Source organism: Panthera uncia, chromosome F2 (assembly GCF_023721935.1).
Source record: "Panthera uncia isolate 11264 chromosome F2, Puncia_PCG_1.0, whole genome shotgun sequence".
Classification (NCBI taxonomy): Eukaryota; Metazoa; Chordata; class Mammalia; order Carnivora; family Felidae; genus Panthera; species Panthera uncia.
The window spans coordinates 644346-661389 of NC_064812.1; the positions used below are offsets into that span (position 1 = coordinate 644346).

The 17044-nt window shown below is 55.4% G+C and overlaps 3 protein-coding genes across 4 annotated transcripts in view; 2 read left to right on the plus strand and 1 right to left on the minus strand.

Moving 5' to 3' along the window:
• Nucleotides 1-1422, minus strand: part of MROH1 (maestro heat like repeat family member 1) — a 52938-nt gene extending 51516 nt beyond the window's left edge. Inside the window, exon 1 of the mRNA XM_049632760.1 lies at nucleotides 1078-1422. The gene's annotated coding sequence lies outside the window, so the exon portion shown is untranslated. The remainder of the gene's footprint in view (nucleotides 1-1077) is intronic.
• A 4311-nt stretch (nucleotides 1423-5733) lies between these two features.
• On the plus strand, nucleotides 5734-15795 carry LOC125924905 (testis-specific serine/threonine-protein kinase 5-like). The gene is made up of 7 exons (XM_049633726.1): nucleotides 5734-5759; nucleotides 5983-6090; nucleotides 13356-13439; nucleotides 13489-13622; nucleotides 14373-14599; nucleotides 14827-15030; nucleotides 15229-15795. The coding sequence occupies exons 1-7, from the start codon at nucleotides 5734-5736 to the stop codon at nucleotides 15433-15435; spliced, it is 990 nt and encodes a 329-aa protein (XP_049489683.1). The 3' UTR covers nucleotides 15436-15795.
• Nucleotides 15796-16022: 227 nt separating this feature from the next.
• LOC125924317 (testis-specific serine/threonine-protein kinase 5-like) lies at nucleotides 16023-16992 on the plus strand. 2 transcript variants are annotated; one of them, XM_049632770.1, is made up of 4 exons: nucleotides 16023-16184; nucleotides 16327-16480; nucleotides 16627-16766; nucleotides 16853-16992. In XM_049632770.1, the coding sequence occupies exons 2-4, from the start codon at nucleotides 16335-16337 to the stop codon at nucleotides 16948-16950; spliced, it is 384 nt and encodes a 127-aa protein (XP_049488727.1). In that variant the 5' UTR covers nucleotides 16023-16184; nucleotides 16327-16334; the 3' UTR covers nucleotides 16951-16992. The 2 variants fall into 2 exon arrangements, with proteins under 2 accessions (XP_049488727.1, XP_049488728.1); XM_049632771.1 differs by lacking the exon at nucleotides 16023-16184 and having other exon boundaries at nucleotides 16266-16480.
• Nucleotides 16993-17044: the final 52 nt, after the last annotated feature.

Genomic DNA, 17044 nt, shown 5'->3' on the forward strand with positions numbered 1-17044 from the left:
ACGGCGGTCACGGAGGGCAGAAGGCGCCTCCCTCCACGGTTCCCAGCTCCCCTCTGCCGCACCTGGCAGCCCGGCCAGGGTGACGTGAGCCCGCACGGTGAGAGGGGCAGATGTGCCCCCCGACTCCACCTACAGCAGCCTCTGTCACTCTGTAAACGAGAGAGGGCGCGCACGAGGCTGACGTCACCCGTCACCCGCAGTCTGTGCACAGCAGGGAAACCTGTCCCCGAGAGCCAAGGACAAGGCGGGTGACCACAGGCTTGACACCCCGTGCCTGAGAATTCTAGCACAACGAGAGACGCTGGAAGGGCAGCATGGGGTCTGGCGGGTTCACTGGCAGAGGAAACCAACCATCCAAACCGCCCCTGGCATTTGAGAGATGTGGCTTTCAGGCACTACACGCCTCGAGGCAGCCCTTGCAGCAGATGGGCCCCGAGAATAAAACCCACCAGTAGGCAAATGCCCCTGCCTCTTCAGCGCAGGGCCACGCTAGGACCTACGTCACACTCTCCAAGGTCCTATAAGGTCAGAGGGACCTCAGGCCCTCGGCGCTGTAGCTGACGGCTTTCTAACACTGATGTCTTCCGTGAGCTGGCAATCCCACCGCCCCTCGATGGGTCACCTCCATCTTGGACCCTCCCCTGATCACCTCTCATCCACAAAAGGACAGAGGCGAGAGAGGAGGTGCCATGACCTGGCCCTAACCAAGCAAGAGGACACTCATCTGGCTACGAACACGGGAAGGAAGGAAGTGAGAAAGCCCGGGGCGAGTGGTGGCAGAATTATAAGTGAGTGACAACACCACACATGCCCAGGAGGGCAGACCGGCCCAAGCACACACACGTGTCCCACCAAAACCTCAATGAGATGACCAGAGAAGATGCCAAGTACTTTTTTTCAATTTTTAAAAAGATTTTACTTTTAAGTCATCTCTACATCCAACATGGGGCTCAAACTCACAGCCCCGAGATCAAGAGTCCCGTGCTCCACGACTGAGCCAGCCAGGTACCCCAAAGATGCAAGTTTTAAAAGAATAAACCCACAAGAACACTAGAAAACAAGACAAAATTAGCAAACCAGAAATCTCCAGGAATCCCAGGCAGAGAGAAAGCAGAAGGAGAAGACACTGGTTCAAAGACGCTGGCATCAGCAAGGGGTTTCCCCTTTCTTCCTGGAAAGCATCTAAAAGTAACAAGGAAAACAAGAAACAGAAACACACATTTCACTTGTGGCAGAGCAAGAAGGCGGCAAAAAAACCCAAACCCACAAAGGACGAAGGGCTGAAAGGTCGCAGCCATCAGGCAGGGTATGAAGTATGCTGGCAGCAGGTTCCAGAAAGAATCCAAAGCTCTTCTCAAAGGCAGTGGCGACACATGCTCAGACAGAACCCAAATCCCGATGCCTAGACCTGGTCTGCGTCTACGAGACAAGCGGCTGTCCCCAGAGGGGACACGGCTGCCTATCTCCACCAGGAGAAGGAAGAAACAGGGTTAAACCAACTCAAATTCCAAGTTCGAAACGCTCTTCCTACAAGTACAAAAGGCCACGTGCACCCAACTCAAACAGGAGCAAAGAGTAAGCAATAAGCGTAAGAGGCTTCAGCTCCCAGCCCAGACGGGAGTAACGGACCAACTGCCCTCCTGACCCAAACCACTAAAAAGCTGGACGAAACATATGGAACTGCAGTTCTCAGGGTGACAGACGTCAGGACATGAAGGACAGGAGCCCTGTAGCCACTCCAGCTCACGGCCCGGAGGGTGCATCCAGGCTGAGGAGGAATCACCGGGACCCGGCAATACCCCTGGCTTGAGACAACTGGGAGCATCTTGGGAGACCTAGGTCCCGCCAGTCTATAGACTCTAGCACCACAGAGAACTCCAGAGATCTGCAGAGGGTCCTGGCGGACTTACTGGTCAGTGCTGGGCAGCAGAGTAATGTCCCCGAAGATGCCTATGTCCTCACCCCCAGAACCTATGAATATGTTACATGTCAAAAGGGACTCAGCAGATGGGATTAAGGGTACAGACCCTGAGGTGGGGGGACTACCCTGGCTTATGTGGGTGAGACGAGCGAAAGGGTGTACGTAAGTCCTTAAACTGCAGAGAACCCCTCCCAGCGGGGCAAAGAGAGGAGATGGAAGGAGGAGGAGGAGAAATTTGAAGCGTGAGAAGGATTCAACCCCCCTGGCTGGCTTTAAAGACAGAGGAAGGAGGCTCTGGACCACATAATTTGGGTGGCCTCTAAAAGCCAGACCTGTGCCTTAGTTTACAGCCAGCAAGGAAACAGGGACTTCAGTCCTACAGCCACAACGAACCAAATTGTGCCCACAACGTGAGAGAGCAGGAGACAGATTCTCCCCAGAGACCCCAGCAAGGAGCACGGCCCTACTGCCTCCAGCCCAAAGTTCTCAGGGACTCTAGGATAATAAATATACATCATTTAAGGCACTAAGTCCGTGGTAATTTATCATAGCAGCAACAGAAAACTGATTCAAGCACCATATCTGAGAACAAACTACCAAAGCCAGGGAAAGAACTACCCAAAAAACCCAGCAGAAACAATCGCCAGAACTCACAACGGACCAGGAACGGGGCTGTTCCCAGCAGCCCAAGGGGAAAACGTCAAAATTCAGAGTATTGGGAAGAGCACTCAAAAGGGTTTTGCCTTGGTAAAAAAATAAAATTAGCCATAGGCTAAACGCTGTCTGCTCTCACCTAACAAAGCTAAAAGTAAGACCTGAAGGGGCGCCTGGGTGGCTCAGTCAGTTAAGGGTTTGACTTCAGCTCAGGTCGGGATCTCATGGTTCACGAGTTCAAGCCCCACATCGGGTTCTCTGCTGTCAGCTCGCAGCCCGCCTCAGATCCTCTGTCTCCCTCTCTCTCTGCGCCCCCCCCCCACTCACACTTTCTCTTTCTCTCTATATATATCTCTCTCAAAGATAAATAAACATTTAAAAACAAATAAAGTGGGGCACCTGGATGGCTCAGTCGGTTAAGCGGCCGACTTTGGCTCAGGTCACGATCTCGCGGTTCGTGGGTTTGAGCCCCGTGTTGGGCCCTGTGCGGACAGCTCAGAGCCTGGAGCCTGCTTCGGAGTCTGGGTCTCCCGCTCTGCTCCTCCCCCACTCACACTCTGTCCGTCTCTCTCTCAAAAATAAATAAAGCTTAAAACAAATTTTTTTAAGTAAATAAAAACAAAAAAAGATCTGAAAAGATCAACTTGTTCCCAAGTAACTTAGCTACATCCCAGCAAAGTTCAAGAATAATAGCAACACAAAAATACCTAGCACCAACAAGGTAAAATAACATGTCTGACATCCAGCAAAAAATTACTCGGCATGCAAAGAAGCAAACAAACAAACAAACAAACAAAACAAAAAAACAACAAAACAAAACAAACCCAAAAAACATAAAACAAAACAAAACAAAAACAACCCACAATGAGAATGAATCAGTCAATATAAACTGATCCAGAAACGATGCAGAAGAATTCATAGACAAGGACAGCTAGACAGTTATAACTGTATTTCACAAGAAACCACAGGAAAGACCACACACGTTAGCATAAAGAGGTTAAAGTAAAAGGGTGGGTAAAGAAAAACGAGGCCGACACCAGTCGCAAGAAAGCTGGAGTAACTATGTTAATAGACAGAGTAGGTTTCAGAGGCATAACAATCCTACACGTTTACGTGCCTGATAGCAGAACTTCAAAAATCACAAAGCCAAAACGAATAGAAATGCAAAATGAAATAGAAAAATAGAAATTATAGTAGAGATTTCTCTATAACTGACAAAACAATTGTACAGATAATCAGTAAGGGTACAGAAGACCTGAACAATACTGTCAACCAACTTGACCTGAGTAGTATTTATAGAACCAACCATTCATCACAAGTAGTATATTCCTTCCAAAAGCACATGGAATGCTAACCAAGACTGACTACATTCTGGGCATTAAAACAAATCTCGGCAAATTTAAAAAGTCAAAAATCTTCCCGTAGAGGGGCACCTGGGTGGCTCAGTCAGTTAAGCATCCAATTTCGGCTCAGGTCGTGATCTCACGGTTCACGAGTTTGAGTCCCGCATCAGGCTCTGCACTGGTGGTGCGGAGCCTGCTTGAGATTCTCTCTCTCCCTCTCTCTGTCCCTTCCCCGTTTGCTCCCTCTGTCTCAAAATAAATAAACTTAAAAAAATAAAACAATAAATCCTCCCAAAGAGAAAGTTCTAGATGAAAGGCCTAAATGACTTCCCTGGGGAATTCTACCAAACATTTAAGGAAGAAATAATACCAACTCTACACAAATTCTTCCAAGAAAATTGAAAACAAGGGAATACTTCCCAACTGATTCTATGAGGCCAGCATTACTCTGATAACAAAAGCAGGCAAAGGTATTACAAATAATGAAAATCATAGGCCAATATCCCTCACAGGCACAAATGTAAAAATTCTTAACAATATTTTATCAAATCATCCAATAACATATAAGAAGAATAACACATCAGGGGCGCCTGGGGGACTCAGTCGGTTAAGCATCCAACTCTCGGTTTCAGCTCAGGGCATCATCTCGTGGTTCATCAGTTCAAGCCCCATGTCAGGCTCTGTGCTGACAGCAGACAAAACAGATGAACATAAGGGAAGGGAATAAAAATAATATAAAAACAGGGAAGGGGACAGAGCATAAGAGACTCATAAATATGAACAGAAGGTTACTGGAGGGGTTGTGGGAGGGGGATGGGCTCAATGGGGGAGGGGCATTAAGGAATCTACTCCTGAAATCATGCTGCACTATATGCTGACTTAGATGTAAGTTAAAAAATATATATGTATATAATATTTTCAATATGAATAAATTACATACAACATTAAAAAAAGAAAAATAGGGGCTCCTGGGTGGCTCAGTCTGTTGAGTATCTGACTCTTGATTTCGACTCAGGTCATGATCCCAGGGTCATGGGATCGGGCCCTGCATTGGGCTCCACACTGAAGGTGCGGCCTGCTTAAGATTCTCTCTCTCTCTCTCCCTCAGCCCCTCTCTCCCGCTCACGCGCGAAAATAAAATTTTTAAAAAGTTAAAGAAAACTTAAATAAATGGAGAGATATACTGTGCTAAGATATCAGTTGTTCCTAAATGGATCTACAGATGCATTCCAGTCAAAATCCTAGCAGGCTTTTTGTAGAAATGGACGGACTAATTCTAAAATTCACCTGAAAGTGCGAAGACTTAGAATTGCCAGAACACTTCTGGAAAAAAAACTTGGGGGACGTACCCTACCTGACATCAAGACTTCTATGGCCAATTGATTTTTAACAAAGGTACAAAGTCTATTCAGGGGAGAAGGGATAGTCTTGTCAACAAATAGTGCTGCACAGCTGGGCATCTGCATCCAATAAAACAAACTTCAGTCTAAACGTCACACCACGTATAAAAACTCAAAATGATTTACAGACCTAAATGTAAAAGTTAAAACTGTAAAACTTCGGAGGGAGGAAAAAAAAAAAGAAGAAGAAGAAAATCTCCATGACTGACACCAAAGGCAAAATCTATGCCAAAAAAAAAAAAAAAGACTTGATAAACTTAAATTCATCAAAAAACTTCTCCTCTTCGAATACACTGTTAAGGGAATGAAATTAATGGCACCAAGTCACACCCCTCATTGACAGACACCGTGTAATAAACGTCAGCACCCCCCACTGCCCTCCTTCCCCTACTTCTGCCCTTCACTCAGGCAGTACATGCCCTACTGCCCCACTGAGGTCCTGTACCCCGCCTGTCTCATGGACCGTCCTGCCTGGGCCACCCCCCCACACGCCTCCTCCGTGCCCAGAGTGCTGACCTTTACAAACGCTGACCCTAGCAGGCCTCACCGCGACTTACCAGTCCTCCTGCTGCCCACAGAACCTAACGCCTTCACCATGGGCTGTCGTGACCCAGACCCAGGCCCAAACCCCTCTCTGTTTCTTTCTCCGTCCTTTACGTTCTAGGTGTCCTGGCCACCTGCAAACCCCTGGCCACGGCCTGGACTCTCAGCACCTCTGCAAGGACGTCCTGCCTGGCCTCTACCGCGGGACTCCCGCTCACCCAACCTTCCGGCAAGTGATGGGATGTTCCCACGACCCTTTGTTCACACGATGAATATAAGATCAGTTGTATGTTCCAGTTTCCCTGTCTTCTCCACTGCAACTGCACTGCAAGGGAAAAAGTTTTGGTTTTTACCCTTAGTGTGCACAGAATTTTTTTAAATACCGCTCATTGAAGGAAGAAAATCAAAATCCTTCCGTATGATTCAATATTGTAAAACTGTCAACTTTCTGAACGTGTCAATATATGATTCAGGATACTGGAGGGTACTTGATGCGATGGTTCGGTTCCAAAATTCATACAGAAGAATTAACAGGGGGGAGCCTAGGTGGCTCAGTCGGTTGAAGAGCTGACTCGGTTTCAGCTCAGGTCATGATCTCACAGTTTGTGAGTTCAAGCTCCACATCGGGCTCTGTACCGTCAGTGCAGAGCCTGCTTGGGATTCTTCCTCTCCTCCTCTCTCTGCCCCTCCCCCACTCACATGCTCGCTGGCTCTCGCTCTCTCTCAAATATAAATAAATAAACTTAAAAAAAGAATTAGCATACATGAATAGCCAATTAAACTTTTTAAAGTATATGAAGAGGAGGATTTATATTAAAGTGTATTAAATCAACGGAACTATACAGAAAGTCCAGAAATGAACACCAATAAGGAGGTAAACGTATTATACAAGAAAGGGGTTTACATCCTACAGACAGATTAGTCAACAATAAATAGCACTGAAATAGCTAAACACTAGGGAAAACGTTAGCCTCCCCACATCCTTCTTTATTCCAACACGAATTCTAGATGCACATGAGAGTTAAATGGAAAAATGAAATGTAAAAGTCCTGGCAGAAAATACAGGTAGGGGCACCTGGCTGGCTCAGCCCATGGAGTATGTGGCTCTTGACCTTGGGGGCATGAGTTTGAGCGCCACACTGGATACAGAGATTGCTTAAATAAATACAGTTTAAAAAAGAAAGAAAATATAGGTAACTGTTTTATCATCTTGAAGTAGAAAAGGACGTTCTAAGCCCCACACAAAAACACAGACACCTTAATGAACACTGCTCAGTGTGACAATATAAAAGTTTAAAGTTTCTGAAGGTCAAAAACATACATAAGACTTGAAAACCATATACGTACACTTATACCTAAGCACACAAGCCTCCGTGCGCACACAACTCATCCAACCACCAGAGCAGAAGGTAAACAAAAGAGAAAGAAGGACAACTCACTCACAACAGGTGTAACAAGAGGAAAATGTGTCCCACATTAACATGCAAAGGAGCTCACCTACATCAGGATGACAAACAGGAAAATGGACAAAGAGGGTACACAATTCCAGAAGAGACAGGCGGCAGAGGGGCAAGCCCTGGCCTCCCCCGCACTGGCAGGCAGCTTAGTTCAGGACTCGGGCACGGGCTCCATTTGTGTCACAAGGGAAAGGCTTGCAGGGAGGCCTGCTGCTCCACCAGCATCGGATGTCATCGGTGCCGTAGTCACTGCACAGCGGGGACAGGCAGCAGAGCCTGTGGGACGTCTGCTGAGAGCCCTAAGGGTCACACCGTGCGATCGCGTCACCCATCTTCTGACACCCACCTTCTATCTACAGAAACCCTCACACAAGTGCGCAGAGATGTTAGAAGAAACACAAATACCAATCAGAGATCTGGTCAGGTTTGTATAAAAAAAAAAACCAACCAATGAGAGAAAGTGGTGGGTAGGTACATTCGTATGAACCACAGTGCAAGGAGCGGAGCTTGACCATCAAACGGAAAAGGAAAGTGTGCCCCGCCGAGCAAGACCGGTTTTGTAGGGTCCCGTCCGCTGCCCCTGCCCCAGGCCGGGTGGTCCGTGTGCTGACACTGGACCCACAGGGACAGCAGCACGGACCCTGCTCTCTATGAAGACAAACCAACGGCGAGCGGACTGCTGATGGCAAACCAAGACGAAGGCTCTGCAGGGGAAGAGGGTGCAGAGACAAGGAAGGGTCTGGAAGGCACCCTGCATCTCACGGGCAGCGTGTGCTGAGCACTGACTGCCCGGGCGGTACCTTAGAGGCACCATCTCTTTTAACGCACACAGAGAGAGACACATCGCTAGGTAACAGCAGGGCGGGACCCAGCCAGGACCCGCGCCCTGAAGCGCCCGCAGAGGTCATGAGGGCAGGGTTCACAGGGTCTTCCCTGTCTGCATCCTACACCCTGCAGCGAAGCGGAGAAGCGGCTTCCTCCTCATTCACCTCAACTAAACATTGTCACTGAACCGCATTTAGTGAGCCGACCAGGTGCCGTCCAAGCCCCTGGCTTGAAGGGCACCCACGTGTATTACGGTTGCCACGTGGCATGCGGAGGGCACAGAGATGCTGGGCCAACTGCAGCGAAGTGTCAGAAGGGGGCATGGGAGGTGAGGAGGCCATGGGCACCACTGCCCAGAGGCGGCCATGTCCGCCTGACAGGAGTGTGGGAGACTGGGAAGTCAGGACACCCTGTGGGGTCACAGGAATGCCCCCCACCCCCGCAGCAGGCCCCGGGACTTCCCCTCTAGCACAGGAGCCAGAGGAAGAATAGACTTCCAGGGTTACCAACAAGGACGTGGGCTGATGACCTGGGAGAGGCAGTCCACGGCTCATCGCTCACAGTCACTTGATTACGCTATTTCTCAACGTTAGTCATGCCAAGCTGTGTCACTGGGTTCACATGCAAACCCCCAAAGCCAGGTAGCCCTCCAGCTCGGCAAAGAAACCACAGTCCTTGTAACTCCGGCAGCCGGTATCCCCTGAGCACCGGCCCGGAGCCACAGGGGCTTTCCCGGAGCCCCCAGCCCAAGGAGATCAAATAACTTGGCTCATGGAAGGGACTCACGAGATCTGCAGCTGCAGACCAGCCTCAACCCGACGGCTCACCTGGGCCTCAGCGGACCCTAGGCCTGAAAACTAAGCGCAAACACCTGCTTCCAAGCACACGGGACTAGCGACGAATGCAGGTGCCACCTCTGATCCAACCATGTTTGCAGGCAGCTAACAGCCCCGGGGTGGGGGATGAGAAACTGAGGTGCAGGTCTGAACAAGCCGGCAGCCTGCATATTGGTTTCAAGGTAACCAAGTGAGCTCAACTCCGGTCACTCCTCTGTGATACCACGGAGAGACGGGAGACCCCGGCCCGCTTGAACCACGACGGCCTGAGGCCTGGAAAGGAGGACGCTGCGGACAGCAGCATGCTCAGGCCCCTGGGCTGCCAGGACTACAGGCGTGAGATGGAACCACATCGCGATCAAGCCGCTGCTGAAGTTTCCCATGACTGGTGCTTCCCACGGGGGTCTCCTGGGGCCCAGTGCCCGCTGGGCATCCCCATCTGGACAGGCGCCACCACTCAACCCCGACAGCTCTAGCACTCAACTCACCACCTTTACCCCTGACCTCTCCATGGCCCCCAACCCACCTGCCATGTCTTCCTGTCACCAGGCGATCAGATATCTGGGCCAGGAACCAGCACCACCCCTTCCTGTTTCTCCACCTCCGCGGGCACTCTATGGTCCGCTCACTGACCCTCTTCTTCTCACCCCTACCACCATCCCTTTCCAAGGTGGTCGCTGCCTCCAAGACTGTTGCCCCAAAGCCAGCCTCCACCGCAGCCCCACCTGCCCCTCCCCAACCGCCACACAGCCACGCCTCTGTGCCCCCCCCCCACCCCTCGGTACTCAGCTCGCTTGAGCGGGTCAGCCCCGCCCCCACCTTGGCTAGGCTGGCGAAGGGGAGAGTGTGCAAGTGTGTTCAGTCCAGCACTGCTCGCTCCGACAGAGCCCTCTCCTGGGGGCCTACCGCTGCACTGCAGGAAGGTCGGAGCCCGGCATTCGGGCCTGGGGGCCAGCCCTGGCCGCGCACCACCCAGCTCTCCCCCGGACTTGAGAGCTGGGTTTCCCGCGGCCCTTCCAGCTTTGCGACCTACACTCTGTGACCAATAATCCTCGTGACTTTGGACAAATTACTTCCCCGCTCCGGACCGCCTCCCTGAATGTCGGAGAAATCGGAAATGCAATGCCCCCTGAGCTTTGGGGCTCTCAGGGTTCAGGCTTGGCTTGCTCCATTGGACACCCCGGTGTCCTCGCGGCGGGGAGCAGGGGCGCGGACCTCACACCTCCCAGGGAGGGCACGGGCACCGGACTCGGCATCCCGAGTCTGCGTGAGGAAGGTGAGGGGCCAGGCAGCCGGGCCTCTTCCGGCTTGTGACGCGGCAAATCCGGCTCCTCCGGGGACTGGACGCACCTGAGCCCAGGGAAGGGGGCGGGCTCGGCCCCGCGACGCCCGGGACCCTCCTCGCGCTCGCCCGCTGACCTTGGGGAGGCGCCTCCCGACTTGGATTCCCGCGCGGCCCGGCCGAGGGGGTGGCCCCCAGACTCTCGGGCCCAGGCTCCCCCGAGGGGCGCCTCTGCGAGCGAGCGCCGCCGGTCCCCGGCTCCCGGTCGCCGTTTACCTGAGAAGCTGTGGCCGCGGCGGCCCGGGCGCCGCCCTCCCGCCAAGCCCCGGACCGGAGCGGGCGGGGCCGCACGCCGAGCCCGCCCCCGCCGCCCTCCGCCAACCGCGGCCCGGCGCGCGGCAGTCCGGCCCCGCCCCCACACGATCTCTGCGCTCATTGGCCGGAGTCGCGTCCCTCTCCCCCTCTCTCCACCCCGCCCACCAGGCCCCAGAGAGCAGGAGTGCGCAAACTCCGCCTCGTGCTCCGCCCCGCCCCCGGTCGCCCAGAGCCCGCAGCTGCTGACAGTTGGTTGGGCCCGAGCGCGGCCGAGCTGGCCGCTAGGGGTGCGGCCGGTCACTGCGCAGGCGCGGGGCGTGCACTTCCCTCTTCCTCCGCCCGGGACCTGGCCGCCTCCCCCAGTCTGTTCCCGTCCTCCTTGGGCACTGACGCCTCAAAGATGTCTGCACGCGGCTCCACGCACCGAGGGCAGCACCGGGGACTCGGGCTCGGCGCGTCACGGTGCTCAAAGCCAGTCCCCTCGCAAACGCACACCTGTCCAGGCGCACACGCCAGGTGGACCCAACCTGGACACACACGAGCAGTATCGTGCCCTATTATCTCTCACACAGGAATGCACCCACTGAACACGCAACAAATATCCAGAGACCCCGGGGGCGCCGACTCCTCCGCGAACAGATAGATGCACGTTTAGTCGGCCAACGAGATGAGCAGTTCTCTGCATTGGGGACCCGGGGCTCTGGAGAGAAGAGCAGATAGGTGATAAGCAAACAAGACACACCAAGCGCTGTGAGGCGGAGCAGCTGGCAGGTGGAAGGAGGTGTGTTCGGACTCAGAAGGGAAGCAGCTGGGAGAGAGCTGCACCCCAGGCAGGGACACTGGCACCTGCACACCCTCAAAGGCTGAAATCATGTAGACATGTCTAACCAAAACAAAAAAAAAAGAGTGGCGTTCCAGAAGCTCAGAAAGTGAGAAGAACGACTTGAGAAGGAAGTGGCCAACAGCACAACATCCAGGGCCCAACAAATGTCTTCATCTTGCAGCAGGTTGTGTCTGCAGAGAGCTGTGGGTGATGGTGTGGGGTGCAAAGTAGGGGCCCTGCTGCACACACTGGGGCAGGGTGGCTGCTGAACAGTGCAGGGAGGGACATTCTTTGTCCAAAGAGAGAAGGGATTCAGCTCGTTCTGTTGCAGGGATGGAACCCAAAAGACAGGGACAGAATCCAGAAGGCTGATGGTGAGGTGATGTGCTCTGCAGAGGGGGGCTGGCTCCTCAGGAAGAGCACTAACCACTCCAGCCCGTCACTGGGTGAAAGGGGGAGGGGCTGACCACAGCATCTAGAAGTTGCCAGGGCAGTGCAGGAGGCAGGCCTTTTGGAAGCTCACATCTGGAGGACTCGCTCTCCTTACCAAGCCCTGCCTCAGCACCCTATGGCCAGTGCCCAGCATGGCCCTCTGGCTCTGCCCCCCTCCCCAGCCTCAGCCAGACTTCACGCCCCAAGGGCAAAGGTGTCCCAGCACACATCACAGCTGTCATTTGACTTTATTATGTTACACATATATATTTAAAAAAAAAATTTAATGTTTATTTTTGAGAGAGAGAGAGAGACAGAGCACTAGTGGGGGAGGGACAGAGAGAGGAGAGGGAGACACAGAATCCAAAACAGGGTCCAGGCTCTGAGCTGGGTCAGAGCAGGGTCCAGGCTCTGAGCTGTCAGCACATAGACCGACACAGGCCTCGAACTCAGTAACTGTGAGATCATGACCTGAGCTGAAGTCGGACGCTTAACCGACTGAGCTACCCAGGCGCCCACGTTACATATATTTTTAATGTTTATTTTTGAGAGAGACAGAGTGCAAGCAGGGAATGGGCAGAGAGAAAGGGAGACGCAGAATCCGAAGCAGGCTCCGGGCTCCGAGCTGTCAGCACAGAGCCCGACACGGGGCTCGAACCTACCAGCCGTGGATCATGACCTGAGCTGAAGTCAGATGCGTAATGGAAGGAGCCACCCAGGCACCCCGGCTTTCCTACATTAATGCCAATCTCCTTTCTACAACTGGAAGTTCTATGAGAGAAACGCCCCTGTCTGTGACTTGCTCCCAGGTGCTGAGCACCAAGCCAGGCACATGATGGGTGCTCAATGAATTTCATAGAATTGATGAATGACTGAGGGTACAGAGAGGGGAGGGCAGGAAAGACTTTGCAAAGGGAGGGTGGACAGAGCGGGGTCCTGCCTGTCTCCTCACAATTCTCACTGGCTTCCAGTTGCGTTCTGGCACTGGTGGGAGTTGGGAAGCTAAGAGGGGCATGGTTCCCCGGCTCCACAGCAGCAACTCAGAGGCACAGACACCCCTGGACAGAGCCACACGGTTTTCCCTTTTGCTAACACCTAACGCCCGAATAACAGCCCCTCTGCTTGAAACCAGGAGCCATTTCTCTTTCCTACCCCCTCAGTCAGCAAGGAACCTGTTAGTCTGCCCATTTTCCATGTCCCAGGCAACTTGCCAAACAAGGGCGGTGGGTGGGCAAGGGAATATTAAGCAGAAGCCTACTCTAAAGCAGCTCTGGTCCAACAGGGGTAAGAAAATGGGTCCGTCCTACCAGGGCGTCCCCAGGCCTGCACTGCAACAGGCACACTGTGACCGCCGTGGATCCCGGTGGGGACCAAGTCAAGTCCACAGATTCACCAAGCCTCCACCAAGACCCAGGCTCTCCTGCTGTCTCCAGGACAGCAGCCCATAGCACTGTGCCCTCTAGCTCACAGCAGAAAGGCTGCATGTTTGAACCTCCACTGCCCAAACCGTCACCCGTAAAACAGGAATCACTTGGTGGTGATCCGGTTTGAGCCCCCAGATGTGAACGCCTACCATGGGATGGGCATGTTGGGCACGGCCTGTGAACAGTAAGCAGGGCTGGGGGAGGTGACAGCCACAGCTCCTGTGACTCCTTAGGGCAGTGCCTGGCACAAGGCAGGTGCTCAGGAACATTAGCTGCTACTGCCCAGGGCAACGGTGCCCAGAGAAGACTCTGGAGGCCACGGGAAGAAGGGCCGACCACGTTGGCTACCGTCTCCTAGAGCTGGAGGGTTTGAGGTGGGGGCTCAGACCAGGGACTGTTGCTTGCCTTGGGGATGTGTCCAAGTCTCCAGAGAGCTCTGGGGGGCAAGGCCTCTTGCAGCAGACCTTGGCCTGGGTGAGAGAAGCTTCTAGGCCACAGCAGAAGAAAGCCAGAGGGCTCCCACCCAATGCCCTCTGGCTCAGCCTCTCCGGCAGCCCGCCTGGCTGCCACCTTGGCACCCTCTCAAAGCACGAGGGGGCTTCGCTGAAACAGTTGCCTGTATGTGTTCTGCTTCCTTTTCTTTCTTGATGTCCTTAGAGACCCTGCTGGCCTTCCTGTGGCTACCCTCCCCACATGCTCCCCACAAGCTTCTTTAAAGGTCCCCGTGGCCAGTCACATTTCGGATGGCCCACAGAGGCCTCACCCTGCCTCGAGGATTCTCACCCCACAAAGAGTGGGCCCTACAGGGGACAAGGTCGGTTCCAGCAAGACGTTCTCAGGGAAGGCAGGTCCTGGGGGAGAGAAGGACACCCCTCTTTGAGGGCACAATGCAGGCGCAGCTCTAGAACCCTCCATTCTAGAATCTGCCCCTGCTTTCCCAGAGTCTGCCCTGCCCCACACCAGTCCACGGCTGTGTTAGCCTCCCACCCCGAGCTCTCAGCCCTGGTCGCTGCCTGGCCTCTGCCCCGGTCCCATCAGCCTCCTCCAGCCCTGTCGCCCTAGCCCATCTGACACAAGTCAGGCCTCAGCCCTGCTCCCTGACCCCAACTCCCTGCAGTGAGCTGGACCGCCCTGCCCTCCGTGAAGGGCAGTGCCAGGCGAAAGCTGGGCCAGCGAAACTTCATGGAGCAGGTGCGTGAATGCAGGGACAATGGCTACCTGCTCTCTTCCAGGAAGATGGGCTCTGGGGCCTTCTCCAAAGTCTACCTGGCCTATGCCACACGTGAGCGCATGCAGCACAACGCCAAGCTGGCCTCCGACCTGCGGGGCAAGCACCATGCCATGGTGAGGTGGGCAGCAGGCTCGGCCACCGCCCTCTAGCCTAGCCCCAGTGGGCCCTGTCCTAACCCCGCTGAGGCACCTTCCTGCTGATCTGGCATCCTCTCTGGAGGCCAAGGCTCCTGCAAGCTGGCTACTCCCAGTTCCAGAACCCCTTGAGCACATCAGTGCCAGGAAAGAAGGGGAAGGCCAACACTGCCCCCCGAGGATGCTGCTTCCCAACCTCACCCCAGCCAAGCTCGGCAATGTGCACAAAGGACATGGGGCCTGTCCGTGTCCCCCTCCAGGGGCTGTGGTCTACACACAACGGCCACCCCCCACCCCTGCAGGTGGCTATCAAGATCATCTCCACTGCCGAGGCCCCTGTGGCGTTCTCCCAAAAGTTCCTGCCTCGTGAAATATCATCACTCAATGCTACCTATAAGCACCTGAATGTGGTAGGCAGAGGCCCCGACCCAGCCTGTGCCCGTCCTGCCCATCCCCCGCTGGCAGCCGTCACCCTTCCAGCTGCCCAGGCCCACCCCCTCTTCCACCCGGGACCCTTCTGCTTGGGGCTCAGCCCCATCCCGAGACCCTGATCCAATGCACCGGACAGCCCCTCCTTGGGTGACAGCAGGTGGGTGGGGGCCTGGCAGGTGCGGCTGTACGAGACCTACCGGAACAGCCAGCACTCCTACTTGGTGCTGGAGCTGGCAGCCCGCGGCGACCTGTTGGAACACATCAACTGGGTGTCGGAACGCCGCTGCAGCCCGGGGCTGGATGAGGAGGAGGCCCGCAGACTGTTCTGGCAGCTCGTCAGTGCCGTGGCCCACTGCCACAGCTCCGGCATTGTGCATCGGTGAGGGCGCTGCCGCCTCTGCAGCCTGCTCCCACACCCGCATCAAGAGGCCACCCATCTGAGCCCAGGACCAGCACCTCTTCCCCTTCCCCTTCCCCATGCAGGGATCTAGAGTGTGAGAATATCCTCCTAGATGACCGAGGCCTCCTCAAGCTGACCGGTGAGCCTTTGGCCCAGCCCCTACCCTCTTCCCTAGATTATCCTGACTCGTGACCCAGCTGGACCCTCAACCCTCCCAGGAGGCCCAGCCCCACCCCTGCCCACAGCTGCACTTGCAGAAACCTACACACGCCACGTCTGCCCCCCAGTCATCCCGCCCGAGCCCTCGCTCTCTCGCCCTCCTGCTCCTCACCCGGGGGACTGCCTGCCCTGTGCCCAACCCCCACCCCACCCCACCCCACCCCTTCCCCACTGCAAAGACTTTGGTTTCGCCAGCCATTTGGGCCTCAAGAGCTTGCTGCTGAGCACCTTCTGTGGCTCCGTGGCCTGTACAGCCCCGGACATCCTGATGAGCAAGTACAATGGGGAGCAGGCTGACCTGTGGAGCCTGTGAGTGGCGCCCGCAGGCACCCCATCGTAGGCAGGACCCGCGGGAGGGCAGGGGAGGGGGCACGCCCTGAGGAGCCTGTGCCCCCAGGGGCATCATCCATTATGCCATGGTGACCAGGAAGCTGCCCTTCAAGGAGCGCCAGACCCACCGCATGCTGCACCTGATGCACCATGGCCCCACCTTCGGGCCGGGCGTGTCCCCAGGTGAGTGAGGACACCCTGCGTCCCTCCCGAGCCCCAGCACGGGCCTGGAAAGTAGGCAAGAGAGACCTGGGTCCAGAGAAGGGTCATGCTGCGTGGAGGGAGTGGCATGGGAGACTGACCTGGCACCCCACCCCCAACCCAGGCTGGTAAATGGACCACAGCAACCAGGGGACAGGGAAGCTGGGCTGGAGGACGCCCCGATTCAGACTCCTTGCCTGGAAAGGCAGCGGCCCCACCGAGCTCTGCACCAGCCCAGGGCACGCTGCCTTCCCTCTCTGTGCCCTGATCTCACGAAGGTGAAGCATTGACTCTCTCCAGGCATTTGGGGGGTCCGAATGGGCTGACTCCTCTACCCTGCCAGCGTTGTTGATGGTGATGGACGCAGTTGGGGGGGGAAGAGAGTGGGCAGTGGGAGGCCACAGCTGTGAGCCCTCACCCACAGAGTGCCGGGACCTGATCCGATCCGGGGCCTGCTGCAGCTTCGCCCGTGCGCGCGCCTGGGCCTGCAGCAGGTGGCCGCGCACTGCTGGATGCTGCCCGCCCCGCACGCGCTCTCTGGCACCACGCTCAGGATGCCGCCAGGTAGGGTGGGGGCCCTGGGAGGGGGGTGTGGGCAGGTGGCTGGCCCCTCGGCGCCCCTCCTGATCCCCCACTGCTGTCGGTTGCAGAGAAGCCAGCTAAGCTTGAGCACTCGGAGCCTGGCAGAGACTCGGAGCCTCCGAGGCGGCGCCCCGGCACTGCTTCTGGGCCTCCGCCTGGGCCGTAGAGGCCGACCCAAGAAGAGGTGCAGGCTCTGCCCAGCTGGGGCTCTGGAGCGCGAGGACAGCCAGCCTGGGGGTAGGCGCCTCCAGGTAGCTCCT

Excerpts from the sequence above, each read along its gene's own strand:
- LOC125924905 (XM_049633726.1), top strand. The coding sequence starts at position 5,734 with ATGCCCTACTGCCCCACTGAGGTCCT. Across the intron at positions 6,091-13,355 it reads CCCGCTCACCCAACCTTCCG|GAATCACTTGGTGGTGATCC; the intron begins GCAAGTGATGGG and ends CCCGTAAAACAG. Across the intron at positions 13,440-13,488 it reads TTGGGCACGGCCTGTGAACA|GGCAGTGCCTGGCACAAGGC; the intron begins GTAAGCAGGGCT and ends GTGACTCCTTAG.
- LOC125924317 (XM_049632770.1), top strand. The coding sequence starts at position 16,335 with ATGGACCACAGCAACCAGGGGACAGGGAAGCTGGGCTGGAGGACGCCC. Across the intron at positions 16,481-16,626 it reads TGTGCCCTGATCTCACGAAG|AGTGCCGGGACCTGATCCGA; the intron begins GTGAAGCATTGA and ends CCTCACCCACAG. Across the intron at positions 16,767-16,852 it reads CACGCTCAGGATGCCGCCAG|AGAAGCCAGCTAAGCTTGAG; the intron begins GTAGGGTGGGGG and ends TGTCGGTTGCAG.